The 20,420-nt window shown below is 46.4% G+C and overlaps 1 protein-coding gene across 1 annotated transcript in view; it reads left to right on the top strand.

The window, feature by feature from the left end:
- The window catches only part of AGA (aspartylglucosaminidase), a 311,611-nt gene that overhangs the window by 220,947 nt on the left and 70,244 nt on the right, over nucleotides 1-20,420 (top strand). Inside the window, exon 7 of the mRNA XM_078677092.1 lies at nucleotides 2,019-2,126. Coding sequence (XP_078533218.1) covers nucleotides 2,019-2,126 — 108 coding nt within the window. The remainder of the gene's footprint in view (nucleotides 1-2,018; nucleotides 2,127-20,420) is intronic.

Raw genomic sequence — 20,420 nt, 5'->3', positions numbered from 1 at the left:
TCGGGCAGCGTCGCCGCAGTCCGAGCGGGAGGTGTGCAATGCGCTAACAGCGCCAGCAGGTGTTCAGCGGTCCCCTCGCGCGTGGCGCCAGTGTTCTTCGTGGGCTCCCTGCAGCATCCGCCGCGGCAGCGCGGGCAAGCGAGGAGGGGTCTTACCGGGTAGGCCCGATCTCCTGGCAAGGCTCAGGGGGGGGCCCGCCAACCGGCCCCACCACCCCACCGGTATGCCGCCGGCGATGGCACAGGAGCTGCGTCGTCTTCAGGTGCGGCGTCAGGGGGCCAGGTAGGCGCGCCCCCCGCCCGGGTCAACAGCAGCGCGGCAGCCGCGGGACCGGGGCCAGGCGCTCGCCCGTCTCCCACGTCGGGCCCCTCACTGGTGACCAGTAGCGAGGTGGAGAGGGGTTCAGGGTTGCCAGATGACTCCCGTAAGTTAGTGTCAGCTGGCCGGGCGGCCGCGCCTGCTAGGGTGTGTGGTCAGGATGAGGCCTGGGCGCCGGGCCCGATCCGCGTCCTCGCGTAGTCCGCCCGCCGCGCGGCAAGCATCAAGTCCCGCTGGAGGGCCGTAGGACAGGCCGGTGCTGACCGCGCCGGGTCTCCGGAACCAAAGTCGGCGAGGATGCCGAATATTGCGTCTGGAAGGTCCGCCTGCAATTTCGGGCGGCAACGGTCAATTATGGCGGAGAATCGGCCCAGGGAAGGGGAGCTTAACACGGAGCTCTACCCTAGTGCGACCTCTGCCATTGCGTGCTTAGCCACGCCCCACCTAATGAATGCGCTCATGGCTACGAATGAGAACTGTAGTAAATATTTTTGGAATATTTGACATACGTTCAACCTGGCTCCAAGGAGAAGTGGGACACTTTTGAGAAAAGACTGCTATTGTAGCTGGAGCAGTTTGAAATAGATATGCTTTATTTGTACTGTATAGTGTTGTACAGTCCATTTAACTTCAGATATCAGAAACCAGGAAGTGACATGTAAATACGAGTGAAAGGGGGCATTTAGGAACCTGTTACTGTGCTAGACAGCCCCCTATGCAGTTTATTTTATAAGTTGTAGTGCTTGGAATTGCAATTTGAGGACAATAAGAGGGATGTGTCACCTTAGGCATTGAGCCACGGATTTTTGACTTTGCACTGGTACATTACTTGGGAAATATACCAAGTGCACAGGCTTTTGCTATGATATGGAAATTTGGGCTAGTAAGAACACGCTGTTTAGATCTTTAATTACTTCTCCTTTCAAACCTGATTCTACCAGCTTGCATGATTGGTATTGGCTGATTTTGCAAATTGTGTGAAGTTCTGGTTGGTTGCTATGACCTCCTAAAACCTTTGAGGAGACAAAATTGCTTTCTGTACTCGCAGCTGGTGCAGCAGATGGCTATAGAAGGTCCAAAGTGGGGCTATGATAACCCATACAAAGATGCTTTTACCTACCTAAGGAGGGGTGGGTCCTCTCCAGCACGCCACCTAAAGTATGCTAGTATAACCCAAATCTACCATCCTAACTCAGACATATTGTGACGCCCCTTCTTCAGATCTTGCTTCAATTCCTTTTCTGTTTGATCTTCTCTGTGTGGACAATGTTTTTGGATTTCAGTGACTGTTTTGTGGCAGTTTTGTAAAGCATACCATTGACCCTTTTGTTGAGGGCATGGATTAGCTGAAGAAAGTTTGGTGATGATTCAATAGTCGTTGTACGACGAGGTCCATTTTCTGTGATCAGCAGATGTGCAGAATGTATGGTAAAGTAATTTGAAGCCTTCTGTATTAGAACGATGTGCACGCTTTTAAGTGGAAAATTGTAACATATGTTTCTCAAGAGATGCTAGTTTCCCCACCCCATCCAGTTATATTTTTAATAGACTTGTCAAACCTGTCAACAAATGTATAACTCAGTGGCTACTTAATGAATGCAAAGAGAGAACTGCCTCATCCAGAGAAACCTGAATTTAGCTTACTGAAAGCATGATCTGTAGCAATATAATTCAAAAGCACCCCTCATTTTTTTTTTCAGCCGTGTAGGAGACTCTCCAATTGCTGGTGCTGGAGCCTACGCAGATAGCGCAGCTGGAGCGGCTGCAGCCACAGGGGATGGTGATGTCATGATGCGGTTTTTGCCCAGGTTTGTCTAAATCTTATGTTGGTATGTTCGGATATACTGAAATATTGGTATTCTTGCACACTTTTAAAAATTGATCCTGTGTTTGCTTATATTCACGTTCTGCAGTAAAAACCTTCTACTTCTATAGTTCACTACAGATGGTATCCCTAAATGCCACTGCACTCTTTACATTTTACTACCTATACAATTGCACGAGGGTTAATATAGCTCTGTGCATCTTACAAACTGATTGTTAGAACACAACTACAGGTCTTTCTAAATAAGACAACTCAATCATTTTAATTACTCCCAAAATAAGTAACATATCTCGTAGTATAGTTCACAAGGTTGTGATCTTAGGAGGGAGGATATACCAGTAACCAGTACCCTAGAAATATTTATTTCCTTTCATACTTCCACAAAATATTGAAGTTTATCCTAATGGCAAAATTGTCTCTATTGCTGCATTGGAGATTTTTTTCCCTGTTTCTTCAACCTTTCACTCCTCACATTATGACTAGCTACACCTCCTTCATAGCCTAGTGTCTTCAACTTGTTTTTTTTTTATTTTGAAAGTATTAGGATCATTAGATAAAAGCAGGTACTTCGATCATTCTGATCGATACTAACCGCAGAAGCATCACCTTGTGAATTCCCCTAGGTGCCAGACTGGATCAGAAGATTTTTCAGATCACTTCTCCCATGTGTCAGCAGGACGCTTCATGTGGCTCGTGGCTGCTTCACCCTGCCCGGAAAGAATGCCGTAGCCCCATATAATTGCCACCGATGCAAACTGACATCATTAAGTTTCTGTGCCGTCTTACGCTGGTATGGATCCCATTCCCAAGCCTTTACCTCTCTCTTTGATAAATTTCTCTTTTACATTTTTTTCGCAATGTGCGGGGGAACACAGCCCCACTTAAAACTACAGGGTTATGCCTTGTCTCAAACAGATGCTTATGGCGGATCACCACGTAGCATGTCTCTGGTTGGGGTTAGGGTTGTCACATGACTCCAGGTCTTGCAAGGATTGCTCCCCGATGAACACCAAGGCGATCTGGAATCAGAAAGTCGTACTCTGTCGCTGAACACTCAAAGAAAGTGTGCAAGTCCCGGTCGCTGTAAGTCAAAGCCCCCAAAAAAACACAAAATACAAAGCAGGGGGGGCGTGGCCAAAAAGGCGTCTTGCTAGGACGCACCTTCGGAGCTCTCCACTCCCGCCGGCCTAACTATAGCATTCCCGGAGACACAGGGGGATAGCAACACTAACTGGGTGATCATCCGGGGGTGCGCCGCTGGCCGAAGGAGCATTGTGGTGACGTCGACACCCCACAGTCGAGCCGATCTGTTGCAGCGTGAGCACCCAGCGGCGCTTCCGTCTCCCCAGGAGAGCCTGTGACGGAGGCGGCGAGCCCCGTGACGGTCCCCTGTGAGCCCTGGGGGCTGTCACACGGCATCCTAAGGATGGTCTCTCCCGCCCAGAGCAACAGCCCTCGGAGCTGCGAGAGGTGACACGGGCCGAGACACTCAAGTGAGGCCCGGTTCCACTGCTGTGCGCAGGCCTCTCCCTCGTGGTTTTGAGGGGGGGGCGTGGCTGCATCGCTCGTAATCTGCGGGTCTCTCCAGGCCTCCCGAAACTTTGGCTGGCTCCCTTTTGCTGATTAAGGAGCTCACGGTTGCCACTCCATCTTGCCTGCTGAGAGCCGGTGGGGGTCTGACTGGTGGAGGAGGTGGAGAGTGCACGCCGGGCCGGGCTGTGCCATTCCTAAGGCCTAGCTTGATCAACTGCCTGGCCTGGAGGTGAGTGCACGCAGTGGGTCCGCTGGTGGGGACCACAATAGGTCAACCCGGCAACGAAAGTAAGTCGGGCCCCCATCGTACCGCACTTAACCCCTCCCCTTCCTAAGGGTCCCATACACTGCCTTGAGGCTGGACTGGAGAACTCAGCACCCCTGCATGCCCCCTGATCTGACTCTGGCGCCCTGCTCTTGGTTGTGCAGCCGCTCCTAGCCCGGACACGTGGTGGGCCCCTTCTGCGCCTCGCCCTGGCCACAAGAACCCCCCAGGACTCGGGTCACTGCTATTTGGACCCCACATCAGCAGCAGAGGCCTTGGAGCAGGCACACAACCTTGGAGACCCCAGCTGCAAGACTGGCACTACCTCTGCAGCACAGAGGAGATAAGGCCTAGAAGCAGGCCCTTGCAGGCACCACGCTACCACTGCTCTGTGGACTGAGGGACCTGCGAGGGGCCAGCGGTCGAAGACGACCCGCTGCGATCCCCCGGCCTGGCACAGCCTCCTAACATCTCCTTACGGCCTTCTCCACGGGCGGACCACTGCTCTCTCTGCTCCCGCCTGGGCACTGGGCACTGGGCCCCACAAGTGTGGAGGTAATGGCTGCCCCCAAGGGCAGAAAGGACGGATCCTTGAAAGAACTATTGCTCAAGTCTACCCAGCAGCCGGAGCGCCAGACGAGCCCAGGTGGCGCAGACGAAACTGAGGGGAACGAAGGCCCAGAGGCTCCGATTAGCCTCTCCTTCCTGGAGTCTCTCTTCTCCTCTCTCCGAGATGACTTGGTCACCCTGAAGCACGACCTCCAGGCGGACCTGCGGGATGTACGCAGCGACGTGGACTCGCTGGGGGACCGAGTGCACACACTAGAAGAGCACGAAGCAGGAAGAGATGAGGCACTAGAGAACCTCCAACAAGAAGTCATCCGGCTGAAGGAGCAAAACCTAGACCTAACAGGCCCCGTCGGAACAACATCCGCATCCGAGGCATGAGGCATGACGACAGCGATGGGGCTGTTTAGGCCCTAGTGGCAGGCCTTTTTCCCTCTATTTTAGGGGACCCCCCAGAGTTCGTGATCAAGCTGGACCGTACGCATAAGGTGGGCCCATGCAGGGCGGCCCATGCACCCCCAGCAGATATCCGGCCCTGTGTACACGACTACCAGCTAAAGGAGAGGGTCCTCCACGAGTCTCGACGGACCCCCAACTTCACGTACCAAGGTCAGACGCCCCGCGATGCGCCCTGACCCGGACACTATGGCTAAGGAACGACAGGCAGTGCTAACATCCCTCACAGGAACATCTACAGAATGAGGTGGACTCCTGACATTTGCGTGATCCTTTGAGTGCGCACCCTTGTTTTAAGTCAAAGACATCGATAGCCTACATTGGCATTCTGGTGGGTGCGGGGAGCTACGGGCCTCGAGTACCCCTTTCTCTCTTCTCTAAGAGCAAGACATTCTGGATATTGACTTTGATCTCACATATTCTTCATGTTTTTTGTTTCCTATGGTGTTTTTGTTTTACACAATGTTGGGGTCTCCTCCTGCTTGCTGAATCTCTATTGCACACACACAGGTTGACTGCCCATGCATGTTAATAATACCTTGCCTAGACTACCTTGTCCCTACGATGTCTACAGGCCGCTGGGCCTTTAGGTCCCTGCAGAGCACGCCCCCATCCCACTTAACATAGATGAGTATTAAGATTCTTACACTAAATGTGAAAGTTCTCAGCAACCCCATTAAGCGTATAGCTATCCTGTCCTATATGGAGCACTCTGGGGCCCAATTTCGGCTGCTACAAGAGACCCATTTGAAGTCCAGCGACACCTACAGATGGTGATCCAAGGCTTTCCCACACCAATATTACTCTTCCCTCCCCACTAAAAATACCGGTGTAGCCATCGTAGTCACACGCACATTTCCTGGGAGGGTGGGGGACCATGGTGACAAGGTCAAAGGATGACTCCTGGGACACTCTGTGATTATAGGGGGGCATAACTTTACATTGGCCGCTATCTACGCTCCTAACGATGGCCAGGAAGCCTTCTTACACAAAACGATAGGCGACCTGACCTCCACACACACAACCAACAAATCCTCCTTGGAGGTGATTTGAATATAGTGTTCGACGGTCAGCTCAATCGCTCTGCACTGCGGCAGGGGTTAACAGGGGCTCTTTCAGAAACCCACCGCTGATGGTTACACGAGCTAGGGTTAGTGGACACATGGCGGCACCTCCATCCTCATACGCGTGACTACACCTTTTACTCCCATGCCAGAGAGACTTGTGCACGACTCGACTACTTCCTGATGTCTCTTTCTCTCCTCCCAATGGTGCAATCATCAGTCATTGAACCTCAAACGCTTTCGGACCACGCAGCCCTGACTGTGACTCTACTGTCCCCCCCCCCGTCATTAGACCGTCATATTCATGGCGACTTCGGGGCGATGTAGGAGTGCGTCTCTAAGTAGTGGCACGCCTCACAAAAACGTTAGAAGACTTTTTAGATATAAATGACACTCACAACACTTCCATCATTTCCCTTTGGAAAACGCTTAAATTAGTGGCCCCGGGGGTCCTCATAGCCACCTCTGCTGCAGACAATAAGGCCCATAAAGAAAAGAGGTACGAGCTTACTAAACAAGTGCTAGAATTGGAAGGCATCCATCAAAGGACAGGAGCCCCCAGAGTCTGGCGGAAACTAAAAGTGGCCAGGACACAACTAGCCCGTCTTGACCTCGACAGGGCGGAATATGCCGCGCTTCGGTTGAAGCATGCATTTTATATTGGAGGGGACAGATGTGGCCGCCTATTAGCCCATAAAATATGTGCGCAGCAACAAGCAGCAACAGTTCCCCTCCTCCTGACTGCCGACGGTGCGGAGTATAGGCGTGGCGAGGACATAGCCGACACATTTCGAGACTTCTGCGCCACCCTGTACTCCGCACAGCCGCTGCCCAACCAAAACCCTGCCAGGACGTTACACTTACCAAGCTGACGGAACATCAGGCAGCCACCCTGGATAACCCCATTAGGCCTGAAGAGGTTATCTCGGCTATATCCAGACTTAAACTTCCTAAATCCCCCTGCCCTGATCAGTTTACCGCCCTTTTCTATAAAACTTTTTGTCCCCTTGTGGCCCCCACATTAACGCGACTTTTCAATTCCGTTGACGACTCCGGGGAACTCCCGCCTACCATGCTTCTAGCGTCAGTAGCAGTAATACCCAAGCCTGGCAAAGACAATAGATATTGCACCTCATACATACAGGATGATATCTCTCCTAAACATCGACTTCAAGATTTTCACGGGGATCCTCGCTGCGCGACTAGGGCCCATGATGCCGGGCATGATAGACCCGTACCTGGCGGGCTTTGTCTCAACCAGGCAGTGCAGCGATAAATACCAGATGGTTGTTACACCTCCTAGACGAGTCCCAGCGGCAGTCCGAGGAACGTGTCTTCCTCTCAGTAGGTGCCCAGAAGGCGTTTGATAGGATTCACTAGCCCTTCTTGGAGACTGTCCTGGAGAAATTCTGGTTTGGCCGTCGCTTTCGATGGTGGGTCTTCAGTGGCTACAGTCACCCATCAGCTAATATTTGAGTGAATGGTTTCATCTCTGCACCGTTTAATATCACCAGGGGTACGCGGCAGGGCCGCCCACTTTCCCCTTTACTATTCGCTCTCTATATGGAGCCGCTGGCCCAGCGGATACGGGAGAACCGTTTGATCCAGGGAATCCTCTTCAGAGGAGAGCGTCACACCGTTAGCTTGTATGCGGACGATGTGGTTGCAACGCTTGAGTCCCCTCACACTTCCTACCCAGCATTTCTGGCCGAACTGGTGGAATTGACAGCGTCGTCTGGCTTCAAGGTCAATGTAGCCAAGTCCCAAGCATTGAGCTTTTCACTGAAGCAGACCACCATTACCGCCCTGGCCCATAAATGCCCTATTCAATGGTACCAAAAAGCTATGCCCTGCCTGGGCCTTCTTTGGTCCTTATCTATAGCTGAGACAAACTCCTTCAGCTATACTCGGCTATTGCGCCAAACTAGACAGGGGTTCCAGCGGTGGCGACCTTTCATGGCTGGGTAGAATAGCAGCCCTTAAAATGAGCATACTCCCCAAAATCCTATATCTTTTCCAAACTCTCCGGGTGTCTTATAGCAACTGCAGTCTGAATTTGCTCTGTCCGTTGAGTCATCATACCTTTCTTTTTTTTTTTCATAAATTAATGTTGCAAACTAGGGGAGAGTTTCTGGCTAAGCTATGTTGAGCAGGATTAAATCTCCTTTTGCTTTCCTTGTATTGCATGACTTGTGCCCTTTGAGGAGGTGCCTGGCTTCCTAGTTGGGTGCCATATTAGAAAGGGTTTTTACCCAATGATTAATAATTTTATGAGTTGCCGCTTTCTCCCTTTTAATTTGCTATAATGTTCCTTTACCGCTACTCATTCTCCACAGGGGAGGCTGGCAAGAAGATAGCAGGGTAGCTGGACCTTGGTGATGTTATAATTTGCCCTACGTGTTTTTCACGTGATCATGCTGCAAAGCACGGGCATTAGGCCACATCCATCTCATTTTGAGGGGAATGGAGCCCTTTGTTTTCCTTGTATTGCTCGACTTGTGCACTTTGAGGAGGTGTTTGGCCCCTCCTTAATAGTAAGGGTTTTTACCCGATTTGTTATAATTTTATGAGTTGCTGCTTTCTCCCTTTTAATTTGTTTTAACGTTTCTTTACCAGTACTCATCCCTCACAGGGGAGCCTGGCAAGAGGATTGCGGGGTAGTTAGACCCTGGTTATGTTGTAATTTGCCCTCCCTATTTTCACTTGTCCGCTCTGCAAAGCGCTGGTATTTGCCCACGCCCACCTCAATTCAAGGGATATTTAATGAGGCACGACGCGCGTCCAGGCAGCGGACACACAGCTGGTGTACTGCGCCAGCAGCTATGTCAGCTTTCACGCCCATCTATAACGGACGATAATATATATTTGGGAAGAGCTTTTGGCTCTGAACACCAAAGGTAAGACTTCTGGGTGCCTATACCTGGACCTCTATACCCCCCTACAGGTAGTTCTTATTGGTTGCCCAAAACTGTGGCATTCCCAATATCTGTTGTGGAAGCTTTGCCTAGAGCGAACTAATGGACACCATTTCAATCAATCTTACTCAAACACCTGCTGATTCCAATGGCAAAACTAGATGTGCCCTCCTTAATGCGGGCTCGCTGGTAAAATGCCAGACTGAATTTGTAGAATTCATGAATAGCTGTCAGCTAGACATAGTTTGGGTCACTGAAACTTGGACTGATCAAGCTTCTGGCCCTGATCTCGCATATGCGACCCTGCCAAACTAGGTTATACATCGAGCGTGGAGGAGGATAAGCCATGATCCACAAGGACACCATGTTTGTCATCATTGAACAAATGTCACTCCCAGAATATGAGGCACTTAAGTTCAATATTAAACTCAATCCTTCAGTGAAATGTAAATCTATCTCTGTCCTGGTCCCAGGAACACCTACATACAAAATATAGGGGCCATCTTAGAGGAAGGTTTATGCGCAAAATATATCCCGGTCCTTGTGGATTTCAACTTGCATTTAGAAAACAATGCGGACAAAGACATGATGGCCCTTACAGAGACTCTTGGTTGTTTTGGCCTGTCCGAAATAGTTCGCAAGCCCACGCACTTCGCTGGACATACACTTGGTTCTTAGTGAAGCATCATTTGGAACTAGTTCAGGCGCAGCATGCAGACATTGTTTTTGTTACGAAACATGGACAGATTTGAACTCAGGTCCTGAAATTATCGCTGCTATTCCCTTGGGATACAATGACTATCGGCTGGACAGGCTAAAAAAACGGAGGTGTGTTGGTAGTTTTATCAAAATCATTTTAAAGCTACTTTTGCACCTTCAACAGTGTCTGACTTTGAGGCCTTATTATTTTCTGTTCAATTGTCCAACATGCAGCCCTTTAATGGCATGTTAATCTACCGCCTGCAGGGACCTAGATGTTGTTTTGCGGATAAGCTCAGTGTGACCCTTGAATCATCCATCCTCAACTCCAACTTCTCAGTCTTGGGTGACTTTAATTTTCATCTGGAAAAGGAGACCGATTCAGACTCCATAAAACTGATTGATATTATGAAAAGTCTCGGACTATCTTTATATATCCAGTCGACCGACGCACAGGGCTGGACATATGTTAGACAGGGTCTTTTCTAATTATTCCTCCATTAATATACTACCTTCTCTTCCGCTCACATGGTCTGACCAGTGGGCAGTTAAATTGGCAGCTACAAATTCTGGAGACCTTATCACACATACTTGTAGTTCAGCAAACTCAAAGAAGAGCCTGGCACAGACTTCCGCAGGCCGAGTTGAAGCCATACTGACAGCCTTTCCCTCTCAACCGGCCTATAATCTAGAGCAGAGTGTTTGAAAACTTTTCCATTTTGTTAGGTTCAGCCTTAGATTCTCCAGCCTCGGTCAAATTAAAAACTAAGAGGGTCATTAGGATGGCGGACGGCCAGCAGTCCGTCCGCCATCCTGGTGTAAACCGGGACCGTCCACCATGCATGCGGCGGTCCCGCACACCCGATCAGGATGCGTCCGCCATCCAGGCGGACGGATCCTGTATTTTAACATTGCAGCAAGTGCTGCTGACAGCAGCACCCACCGCAATGTTAAAATGCCAAGTTGAGCATTTCACAGCACTACGTGGATGGCACCTGGGTACCCCCCCCCCCCAGTGCACCCTCACCTCCCCTCCACAAGGGGGGCCCGCAGTGGGCCCCCGTCACTAATCCCCACAAGCCTTTCCGCCATGGAAAGGCCTGCAATACCAGGCATCATGATTTGGTGGACGGTGCCTGCTAGGCACCGCCACCATTTCTGGCAATCAGATCCGTCCGCCAGGCAATCTGTAAGATTGCTTTTGGCGGACCCGTGGTGGACGGTCTTTGCATTCGCCACGGTCCAAGCACGATTCCTTCCGCCATCGTAAAATGGCGGGGGAAAATCGCAGTACAATTGCGGAAGGACCACCACCGCATGGCTGGCGGTTACAGGCCTTCTACAATCATAATCAGCCCCTAAGACAACGAAAGTCTCCCAGCTGTGGTACAATGAGGTTCTGAAGACATCAAGACAAGAATGTCATAGGCAAGAACAGAAGTGGAAAAAAAAACTATGAGTCCAAAGAAATAATAACCTACAAACTTAAATTAGCCGAACATAAAAAAATTATTCTAGCTGCTAAAACTCTTGATTACTTTGAGCAGATAAAATTAGAATGTGATGCTAATAAACCCTTTTTCAAGTCATACAAAAATTGGTAGTACCAGTCAATCTCAATACAGCAGTGAATATTCAAGATTTTTGTGATGTTCTTGCCTGCTTTTTTCAAGAGAAAGTAGCAAATTTTTTAATACATTTTCTGCAGGCAGGACATCTATACAGTCAGAGGTTCAAATTCCAAATACAGGGACAGGTCAATCTAGGTTTTCGGCTTTTAAGGTACCATCTGAAGAACAGCTCTGGAGTTTAATCCCTTTAGTTAAATCTGGTGCTGCGCAAGACCCATGTCCACCAAAAATAATGCATATGATCCCAGTGCAAGTGGCGCCACATGTTTTAGAGAATTTCAATACAATGTTTACGGAGGGTGCTTTCCCCATGCACTCGAAATCTGCCTCTGTTCTGCCTCTTCTCAAAAAGGATAGTCTTAATGCCCTGGACTTGAATAACGATCACCCAATTTCCAGACTTCCTTTTGCCGCTAAGTTGGTGGAGAAAGTAATGAATTAGCAGCTATCAGAATATATTGAAGAGAACCGTCTGTTGGATGACACCTAATTCGGGTTCAGGAAAAATCGGAGTACAGAATCCGCCTTGGTGTGGTAGCTGCTGAGGAAATTCAAGAAACTCTGTATAGTTGAAGGACTGCGACTTTGATTTTATTGGATCCCTCCACGGTGTTCCATACGGTCAACCATGATATTTTGGTTGACTGTAAGCAGAAACTTTGAATAGAAGGTACTGCACTTAATCTCCCTCAATCTTTCCTAGCGAGCAGGCAACAGAGAGTTCACCTCCAAGCCCTTGTCCCTGCCTTGAGGAGTCCCACAGTTCTCCTCACGTTGTTCAATCTGTATGTCACGCCGCTAGCTAATCTCATTCAAACATCTGGTCTTTCCCTAGCCTCTTATGCAGATGACACACAAATTGTGATGTCACTGGTGAAACACGAGAATAACTTGGGTCACGCCTTTAGAACCTACATGAACGATATTAGTAAATGGATGGATAATAATTACCTGAAGCTAAACTCAGCAAAGACCTAGGTTATCCTTATTAGCAATAATCCATCATTTTGAATGCCCGAATGGTGGCCTCTTGAATTGGGCTCTCTCCCACAACCAGTAACCAAAGTGAAAAATGTAGGATTTATGCCTGATGAGGAAGTGAAGCTCAAAGATGAAGTGAACAAAGTTACATGTGCCTCTTTTTTTTCCTTGAGGCTCGGTAAAAAAAACGAAAAATTCTTGTAGTCAGTTCTTCTGAGAACTAATCATCTTGCTTTCACTTTCAAGGCTTGATTACTGTAATAGCCTATATCTCAAGCTATCAGTAGGATCCTTGAAGGAGCCTCAGACATTGCATAATGCGGCAGATCGATTTCTAAATTCAATTCTCTGGCTTCCAATTAAACAGCGTGTTAGGTTTAAGGCACTCTGTCTGGCATATAAATCATTGCACAGACTAGTTCCATCTCGGTTCAAGGATACCCTCAAATTGCATATCCCAGGGAGGACCCTACAATCAGGGTCAGTTATGAACCTTGTAGTCCCTCCCACAACATTGGGATGGGAAGAGCTTCTTTAGGACCACAGCTTTGATCTGGAATAGCCTACCTTTGAAACTCAAAGCTGCTCCCTCACTATCTATTTTGAGAAAATCCTTGAAAACCTGTCTCTTTTCTCAGCATTAGGAGTGGTGTTTTCCCGTAAGTAATCAAGAGTCTCTACAATTTTAACCATTTATGTAGCCGTACTCGTCTATTTAGCGCCAAGACGACCTTGCGGTGGAATTTGCTCTTCATACATTTCACATTCAATCATTCATGGGCTAGCTACCCTCAAGTGAAAATAATGGACATCCTGCAGTTAGCTTGGACTGACCATTATGCGGTCATTTTTGATCTAACGGCGCCCCTGAAAAATACACCCTGATATATAATGAATGGGTAAACTCAGCTATATCTATTTTGGTTCTGCACAGAGTCCCGCACTCGAGGAGAGGTGAGGTAAACCTTCAGGCCCCTGGCTTAACTAAAACCTTAGATTACAGAAGCAGGTCTGTATAAAACAGCGGATTTGGAGGAAAGAATACAACTTAGAAGAAAAAGCTAAATGCTAAATATGTATTTGCCGGTTATTGAACAAACAATGGAAGTCCTCTCAACCAGTGATGACCCTCAAGTGACCCAGATCTTCCTTGGAGACTTTAACCTCCACTGGAATGACCTGAATGACCATGCAGTCAACAGCTTTAACCCTTTCTCTGCTAGGCCTCTTCCCACTGTGCTAAGCCTTTTTTGGGCTATTTCGAGTAGTTCGCGCTTAGGCCCCCTGTAACTTTTTGTCCACATAAGGTATCAATGCCAAATTTACGTCATTTTCTTCCAACATCATGGGGATTTTAAAAGACCCAGGGTTTGTGGATTCCCCTGGAGGGGGCCCAGAAATGAGCCAAAATACAGGGAACATTTGTTTTTGGGTGAAAAATGGGAGTAAAGTGCTGCAGAAGAAAGCATCTGTTTTTTCCCTGCATATGATATCAACAAAGGGTGTGTGGTGCTGAAATCACCATCTTCTCAGCTCTCAGGTACTGACAGATGTTTGTCAGAACACCAACATTTTTTACACAGTTTTGGCATTTTACTGGGACAAGCCTATTTTTGCTATATTTTGTGCTTTCGACCTCCTTCCAGTTAGTGGTTGAAAAAGCAATAATGGATCCTGGAAAGCTATACATTTCAGAAAAGTAGACAACATTCTGAATTCAGCAAGGGGTCATTTGTGTAGATTCTTCAAGTTTTTTTTTTTATAGAAACAGTTGAAAATAAGAAAAAATGAAGATAAGTTGATAAAACAGACATTTGTGCCAATGTTTTAAACTGTAACTTCTTTTAAGTATGACCGCTTTTTAAAATCTTTCAGGGACAGACAGACTTTTGTAAAAAAAAAATGTTTACACAGTTTTGGCATTGTACTGAAACATAGACTATTTTTACGCTATCAACCTCCATCCAGTTAGTGGAAGAAATGGTTGTGAAAGCAATAATAGATCCCGAACAACTACACATTTCTGAAATGTTGACTAAATTCTGAATTCAGCAAGGGGTCATTTGTGTAAATCCTTCAAGGTTTTTTAAATAGAAACTTACAGTTGAAAAGAAGAAAAATTGTAAATGAGTTGAACAAAACAGCCAACGTTTTCAACTATAACTTTTAATCAGTATGACAGATTTTTTAAAGCAATGTAATGTTACATCCGCTGGACCCTTCTGACTGTTGAGATATATAGGACTTGTAGGTTCCAAAGAACCAGAGGAACCCAGAGCCAATAACTGAGCTGTCTTGAAATGGTTTTTCATTGTATACCGGGTATATAGCAATTCATTTGGTAAAATATAAAGAGTGAAAAATAGGTATCAAGGATACCTATGTATTTCTGAAATGAGAACAAAATATAGAGTTTTAGAAGCTGTAGCTATTTGCACATCTCCGAAATTGTGGGTACCCATACTAGCATTTGAATTATATGACATTTTTCAAAGTGACTTATTTTTTACACATTGTCTTACATTTGGAAGGCAGAAATGCATGGAAAGTCAATAGGTAAGAACAGTTGCTCTACAATTCTGTGTTCCCCTAAGTCTCCCAATAAAAATGGTACCTCACTGGTGTGGGTAGGCCTTGTGCCTGTGACAGGAAACGGCCCAAAACGCAATGTGAGCACAACACATTTTTTCAGTGAAAACAGCCCCTTTCTTTGCAATGTGCCTAGCTGTGGATTTTGAACCCTAGCTCAGCCAGCACCTAGGGAAACCTAGCAAACCTATACGTTTTTGAAACTAGGCACCCAGCGTAATCTAGGATGGGGTGACTTGAGGCTCTCACCAGGGTCTGTTACCCAGAATCCCTTGCAAACCTAAAACTTAGTAAAAATTTCTCTGATGGAAAGTTCTGGATTCATCATGGATCCACACAATTCCACCCACCTCACATTCCGCAAAGTCTTCTGATAAAAATGGTACCTCACTTGTGTGGGTAGGCCTAGTGCCGGCGACAGGAAACGGGCAAAAATGCAACACAGACAGTACATTTTTACAGTGAAAACTTACCCTTTTTTTGCAAAGTGCCTAGCTAAGGATTTTGAACCATAGCTCAGCTGGCACCTAGGGAAACCTAGCACACCAATAAATTTTTAAAAACTAGACACCCAGGGATATCCAGGATGGGATGACTTGTGCGGCTCTCACCAGGTTCTGTTCCCAAAATCCTTTGCAAATCTCAAACTTTTAAAAAATCCTCACATTTCTGTTATGGAAAGTTTTGGAATCTGGTTGGATCAACAAACGTCCATCCACCTCGCATTCTCTAGTGTCTCCCATAAAAATGGTACCTGCCGGTTTGCAGGGGATTCGGGGTAGGAAAACATTGGGGGGGGGGTCCGCGCAACCCATACCTCCCTGGACTCCCCAAGGTGTCTAGTTTTCAGAAATATGAAGGTTTGGTAGGTTTCCCTAGATTGCCGACGAGCCTTAGGCCAAAAACCCTGGCGGTCCCCTTGCGAAACCAGGTTGTTTTGTGATGGGTATTTTTGATGTCTCCACAATACATTTTGGGCCCTTGCCTGTCACAGGTACTTGGCCCACCCACACCAGTGAGGTACCATTTTTATCCGAAGGCCGGGGGAACGCTGGGTGGTAGGACATTTTTGTCACACTGGTGATACCACAACTTTCCCACACAGAACTTTAAGAAAACTTTTATTTTTTTAATCTAAATTTGAGGTTTGCAGGGGATTCTGGGTACACAAAACCCATACCTCCCTGGATCCTCCCTACCCCGCGGGTCTCTAGTTTTCAGAAATGTGGGGGCTTGGTAGGATTCCTTAGATGGCCGCTGAGCCCGGGACCAAAAATTGCAAGTGACCCCTTGAAAACCAGGTAATTTTGTGATAGATAGATGGGCACCTGTATTTTTTGGTCTCTGGATTTCAGGAAGGTTTGGCTTGGGTTGATCCCCCAACATTTTCCCTTAAAGAATCTGCTGCAAACCTCAAATTTAGCTAAAAAGTCACACTTTCCTCTAATACCTGTCTGGGAAAGTTCTCTTCCCAATTGGAAGCTAAACTTAGAAGATGTTTTAAGGCAATCCCAATGATAACCTATGGGAGAGATAGGCCTTGTAGTAGTGAACAACGTATTTAGTCGTTTTTCACTATCAGGACATGTACAACTCAAAAGTACATGTCCTACCTCTTAAATGCATTGCATCCTGCCCATTGGGCTACCTAAGGCCTAACCTAGGGGTGACTTGTATGTAATAAAAGCGAAGGTATGTTAACTTACCAGGTGCAGCAGCAGTTTGAACTGCACACACAGGCTCCGAAGTAGCAGACCTGAGCCATGTTTAAAGGGCTACTGAGTGGGTGGCATAATCAGTGCTGCAGGCCCACAAGTAGCATCTAATTTACAGTTCCTGGGCAGAACATAGTGCATTCTACTAGGGACCTATAAGTAAATTTAAATATGCCAATTGTGGATAAGCTAATGCTACCATGTGTTGAGCATAGAGGCTTATGCACTTTATCACTGGTTAGCAGTGGTGAAGTTTCCAGAATCCTAAAGCCAGCAAAAATGAAGTCAGCCAAACAGGAGTTGTCATTTTGGGGCAGAGCTGAGGCTCTTAAAGGAGCTCTTTCTACAAACAACTCAGTCATGCATGTGTGTGTGGGGAAATCCGGCCCCTGGGGCCTTATGCAAATCAGAAGTCCCTATGATAAGAGGAGCCTGGTGCCAGGCACGCTGCCTGGCCCATGCCTGTGCTCTGGGGCAGAGCATGGTGGTACACTGCCTCTGGACTCTAGGCAGGAGAGAGCCAAGTTGCTGGAAAAGAGCAGTGCTCAGTTCCTCTTCAGGAAGAAGCAGGACAGACGGCTTCCAGCTCCTGCCCCTGGCTCGGTCGGTGTGCAAAGAGCTAGCTGGTGCTGTAGGGGAGTTGGGGCTTCCCTGCACCCCAGCAAAAAGCACTTCCCTGGTGCTCCATTGGATGGGCAGGGGCACCCAGGTTCTGACAAAATGTGGCGTAAGGCAGTCATGTGGACCACAGAACTCTGTAAGGTTGCTAATTTAATATGCAAGTCCTCTGGCGCAAAGCACCACATAATGCCCTGCTTTTCCCTCAAGTTTACATATTTGCCCTGTGGTGCCCAGGGAATGTCACACAAAGTCTCCAGGGGCCTCAGATTCAAGACCCTAGAGAGAGAGAGAGAGAGAGAGAGAGAGAGAGAGAGAGAGAGAGAGAGAGAGAGAGAGAGGAGAGAGACATACATTCTATTGATACAGCACTTCTGTAGCTGGAACTTTGGACTAATAAGGTCTGGAAAGTGTGGACTCCTGCTAGTTGGTCCTAAATCTGGGACACATTTTATGGAATTCAGTGCTTTATTAAGAATATGGATGGATATCAGTACAACATTTTACAGTATAATGAATGCTATTGAATGTTGTTACTACCTCCATTGACTTCAGCAGGGGTTATAACATCTATTGCATTTTGGTACTGTTCCCATTGATTTCAGTGGTGTTACAATTGAGAAATATAACATGGTGCTGCCTTTTACTTGTGTTGTGACACCCTAACAGTAAGTCTGCCTTACTGATAATGATACTATGTCAAAGTGAATAGGCCTGCCTAATTGATAGTGACACCCCCTTATATTATGATATTGTGTCCAGTATAGGTAGAGTATTGTTATTATAGGCTCCACGGCTCGCTAGGGGTGTAATGTGTCATTAGGGTGTCATCAAAGGTATTTCCATCTGCCTAATTTCACACATTGAATGTGTAGTATTCAGTAATGTGTGTGTAATGAAAGCCATTTTCCTTTTTAAAATAAAGAAAACTCTGGTGAGACAATAATGTATTGCTGTTGTTGCTGCCTACCAGCAAGCTGGGTGTACACCTGGGCCTAACCGCATCGACCGAATTTGCAGTAGATGGAAAAAACTCCATTCCAATTCTGCCCTGGGTGCCATTCCAAGTACTTGTTTCGGAAGAAAGAGGCCCCTACCTAAACGGATGAACCCTAGTAGGGATATAACACTTTTATGAAAACTAACTTAAACACCGGGTTATGTGTATGTTTGCTAAATTTTATCACATATTGTTACTCAAAAGATCGAAGAACACAATAATATGTGAATTGTATAAAAAAACTTCTTTTTAATTGTCTTTTTTTTCCTTTTCTTTTTTCACAGATATTATATTGTTTTTTTCCTTTTTATATGACAATTTATACACTCTTTTTTAACAATAATTCATAGAAATTCTAAACATAAATAAGCACCTAATTACAATAGTATATTATATACATTCTGATACATATGTCAACAATAGATTTTTGTCGCCCAATACAAAACCGAATCTGAATCCTACGCGTTTCGGCGAGTGGCCTTCATCAGGAGTTCTGTATTTTTCGAGTGCTGATTAGATACTAGAGTGTCTAGTGAAAATGAGGACACCGTGTCTGGATATAAGCAGTGAATAGGTCTTGAATGACAATAAAATCTGTTGGATATAGTCTGATATAGATTATATGGAACAAGTTCACGTAGCGATGGAATCGATGTGAAGTAGGTGATCCCTTGACACTGGATCCTGTCAGGTGATATAAATACTGTTCGTTCTGTAAACGTGAACAAAGGCTGAAACATGGACGGCTTTATGGAGGTTGTCAGCGCTGCGGGAATTACTTAAAAAATGCAGCAACTCGTAATTATCCCTTTTATTTTGGAGGCTTAGCAAGATGTCTGGTTATTTTTGCTGATAGGGCAATGATTGATAGAAGTAACGAATTCTAGAAGTATCGTTGCTGTAAGGTCCCGTCTGGCCAAATGCCGCCGTCAATTTGGCCAGACGGGACCTTACAGCAACGATACTTCTAGAATTCGTTACTTCTATCAATCATTGCCCTATCAGCAAAAATAACCAGACATCTTGCTAAGCCTCCAAAATAAAAGGGATAATTACGAGTTGCTGCATTTTTTAAGTCATTCCCGCAGCGCTGACAACCTCCATAAAGCCGTCTATTTTTCAGCCTTTGTTCACGTTTACAGAACGAACAGTATTTATATCACCTGACAGGATCCAGTGTCAAGGGATCACCTACTTCACATCGATTCCATCGCTACGTGAACTTGTTCCATATAATCTATATCAGACTATATCCAACAGATTTTACCGTCATTCAAGACCTATTCACTGCTTATATCCAGACACGGTGTCCTCATTTTCACTAGACACTCGAGTATCTAATCAGCACTCGAAAAATACAGAACTCCTGATGAAGGCCACTCGCCGAAACGCGTAGGATTCAGATTCGGTTTTGTATTGGGCGACAAAAATCAATTGTTGACATATGTATCAGAATGTATATAATATACTATTGTAATTAGGTGCTTATTTATGTTTAGAATTTCTATGAATTATTGTTAAAAAAGAGTGTATAAATTGTCATATAAAAAGGAAAAAAACAATATAATATCTGTGAAAAAAAGAAAAGGAAAAAAAAGACAATTAAAAAGAAGTTTTTTATACAATTCACATATTATTGTGTTCTTCGATCTTTTGAGTAACAATATGTGATAAAATTTAGCAAACATACACATAACCCGGTGTTTAAGTTAGTTTTCATAAAAGTGCCATTCCAAGTACCCCAGCACCGATCTTCACGACGTGTGCAACTTGTGTTTATCGCCTGAACACAACGAAGACAACTGCGAAGCCTGCCGATCCTTCTGATCCAAAAAGACGCTCCGTGACCATCGAGCTCAATGTCACGGGATGTATCAACACAAAGACTACAAGGACTCTGCTCCAGACCTCTACGGAGAAGTTGTCTCCCAAGAGATCTTCAAAGCACATGGAGCCGAGGCAGACGAGGAAGAACAAATCTACGTTTCAGAGGTAGACTCGGACATCGAAGAAGACATCACACCCATTCAGCGTACCGTGAGTAAAAATACTCCTCTGCCCCAAAAAGAACTTGTTAAAAAGACTCTGGTCCCTCCTCCTTGGGGCTAAGGTCGGCACCGAGATAAAGTTTCCAACGCCCCACCTTCGGGCTCGGCACCGAAACAACTAGTAAAGCCTTCCGGCTCGGGACCGAGTCGACCTTCTTAGGGCCCCGAACCCAAGACTTTGGCACCAAAAGATAAG

This window comes from Lissotriton helveticus, chromosome 2_1, assembly GCF_964261635.1.
Source record: "Lissotriton helveticus chromosome 2_1, aLisHel1.1, whole genome shotgun sequence".
NCBI lineage: Eukaryota > Metazoa > Chordata > Amphibia > Caudata > Salamandridae > Lissotriton > Lissotriton helveticus.
This window is presented reverse-complemented; position numbering and strand designations above follow the sequence as displayed.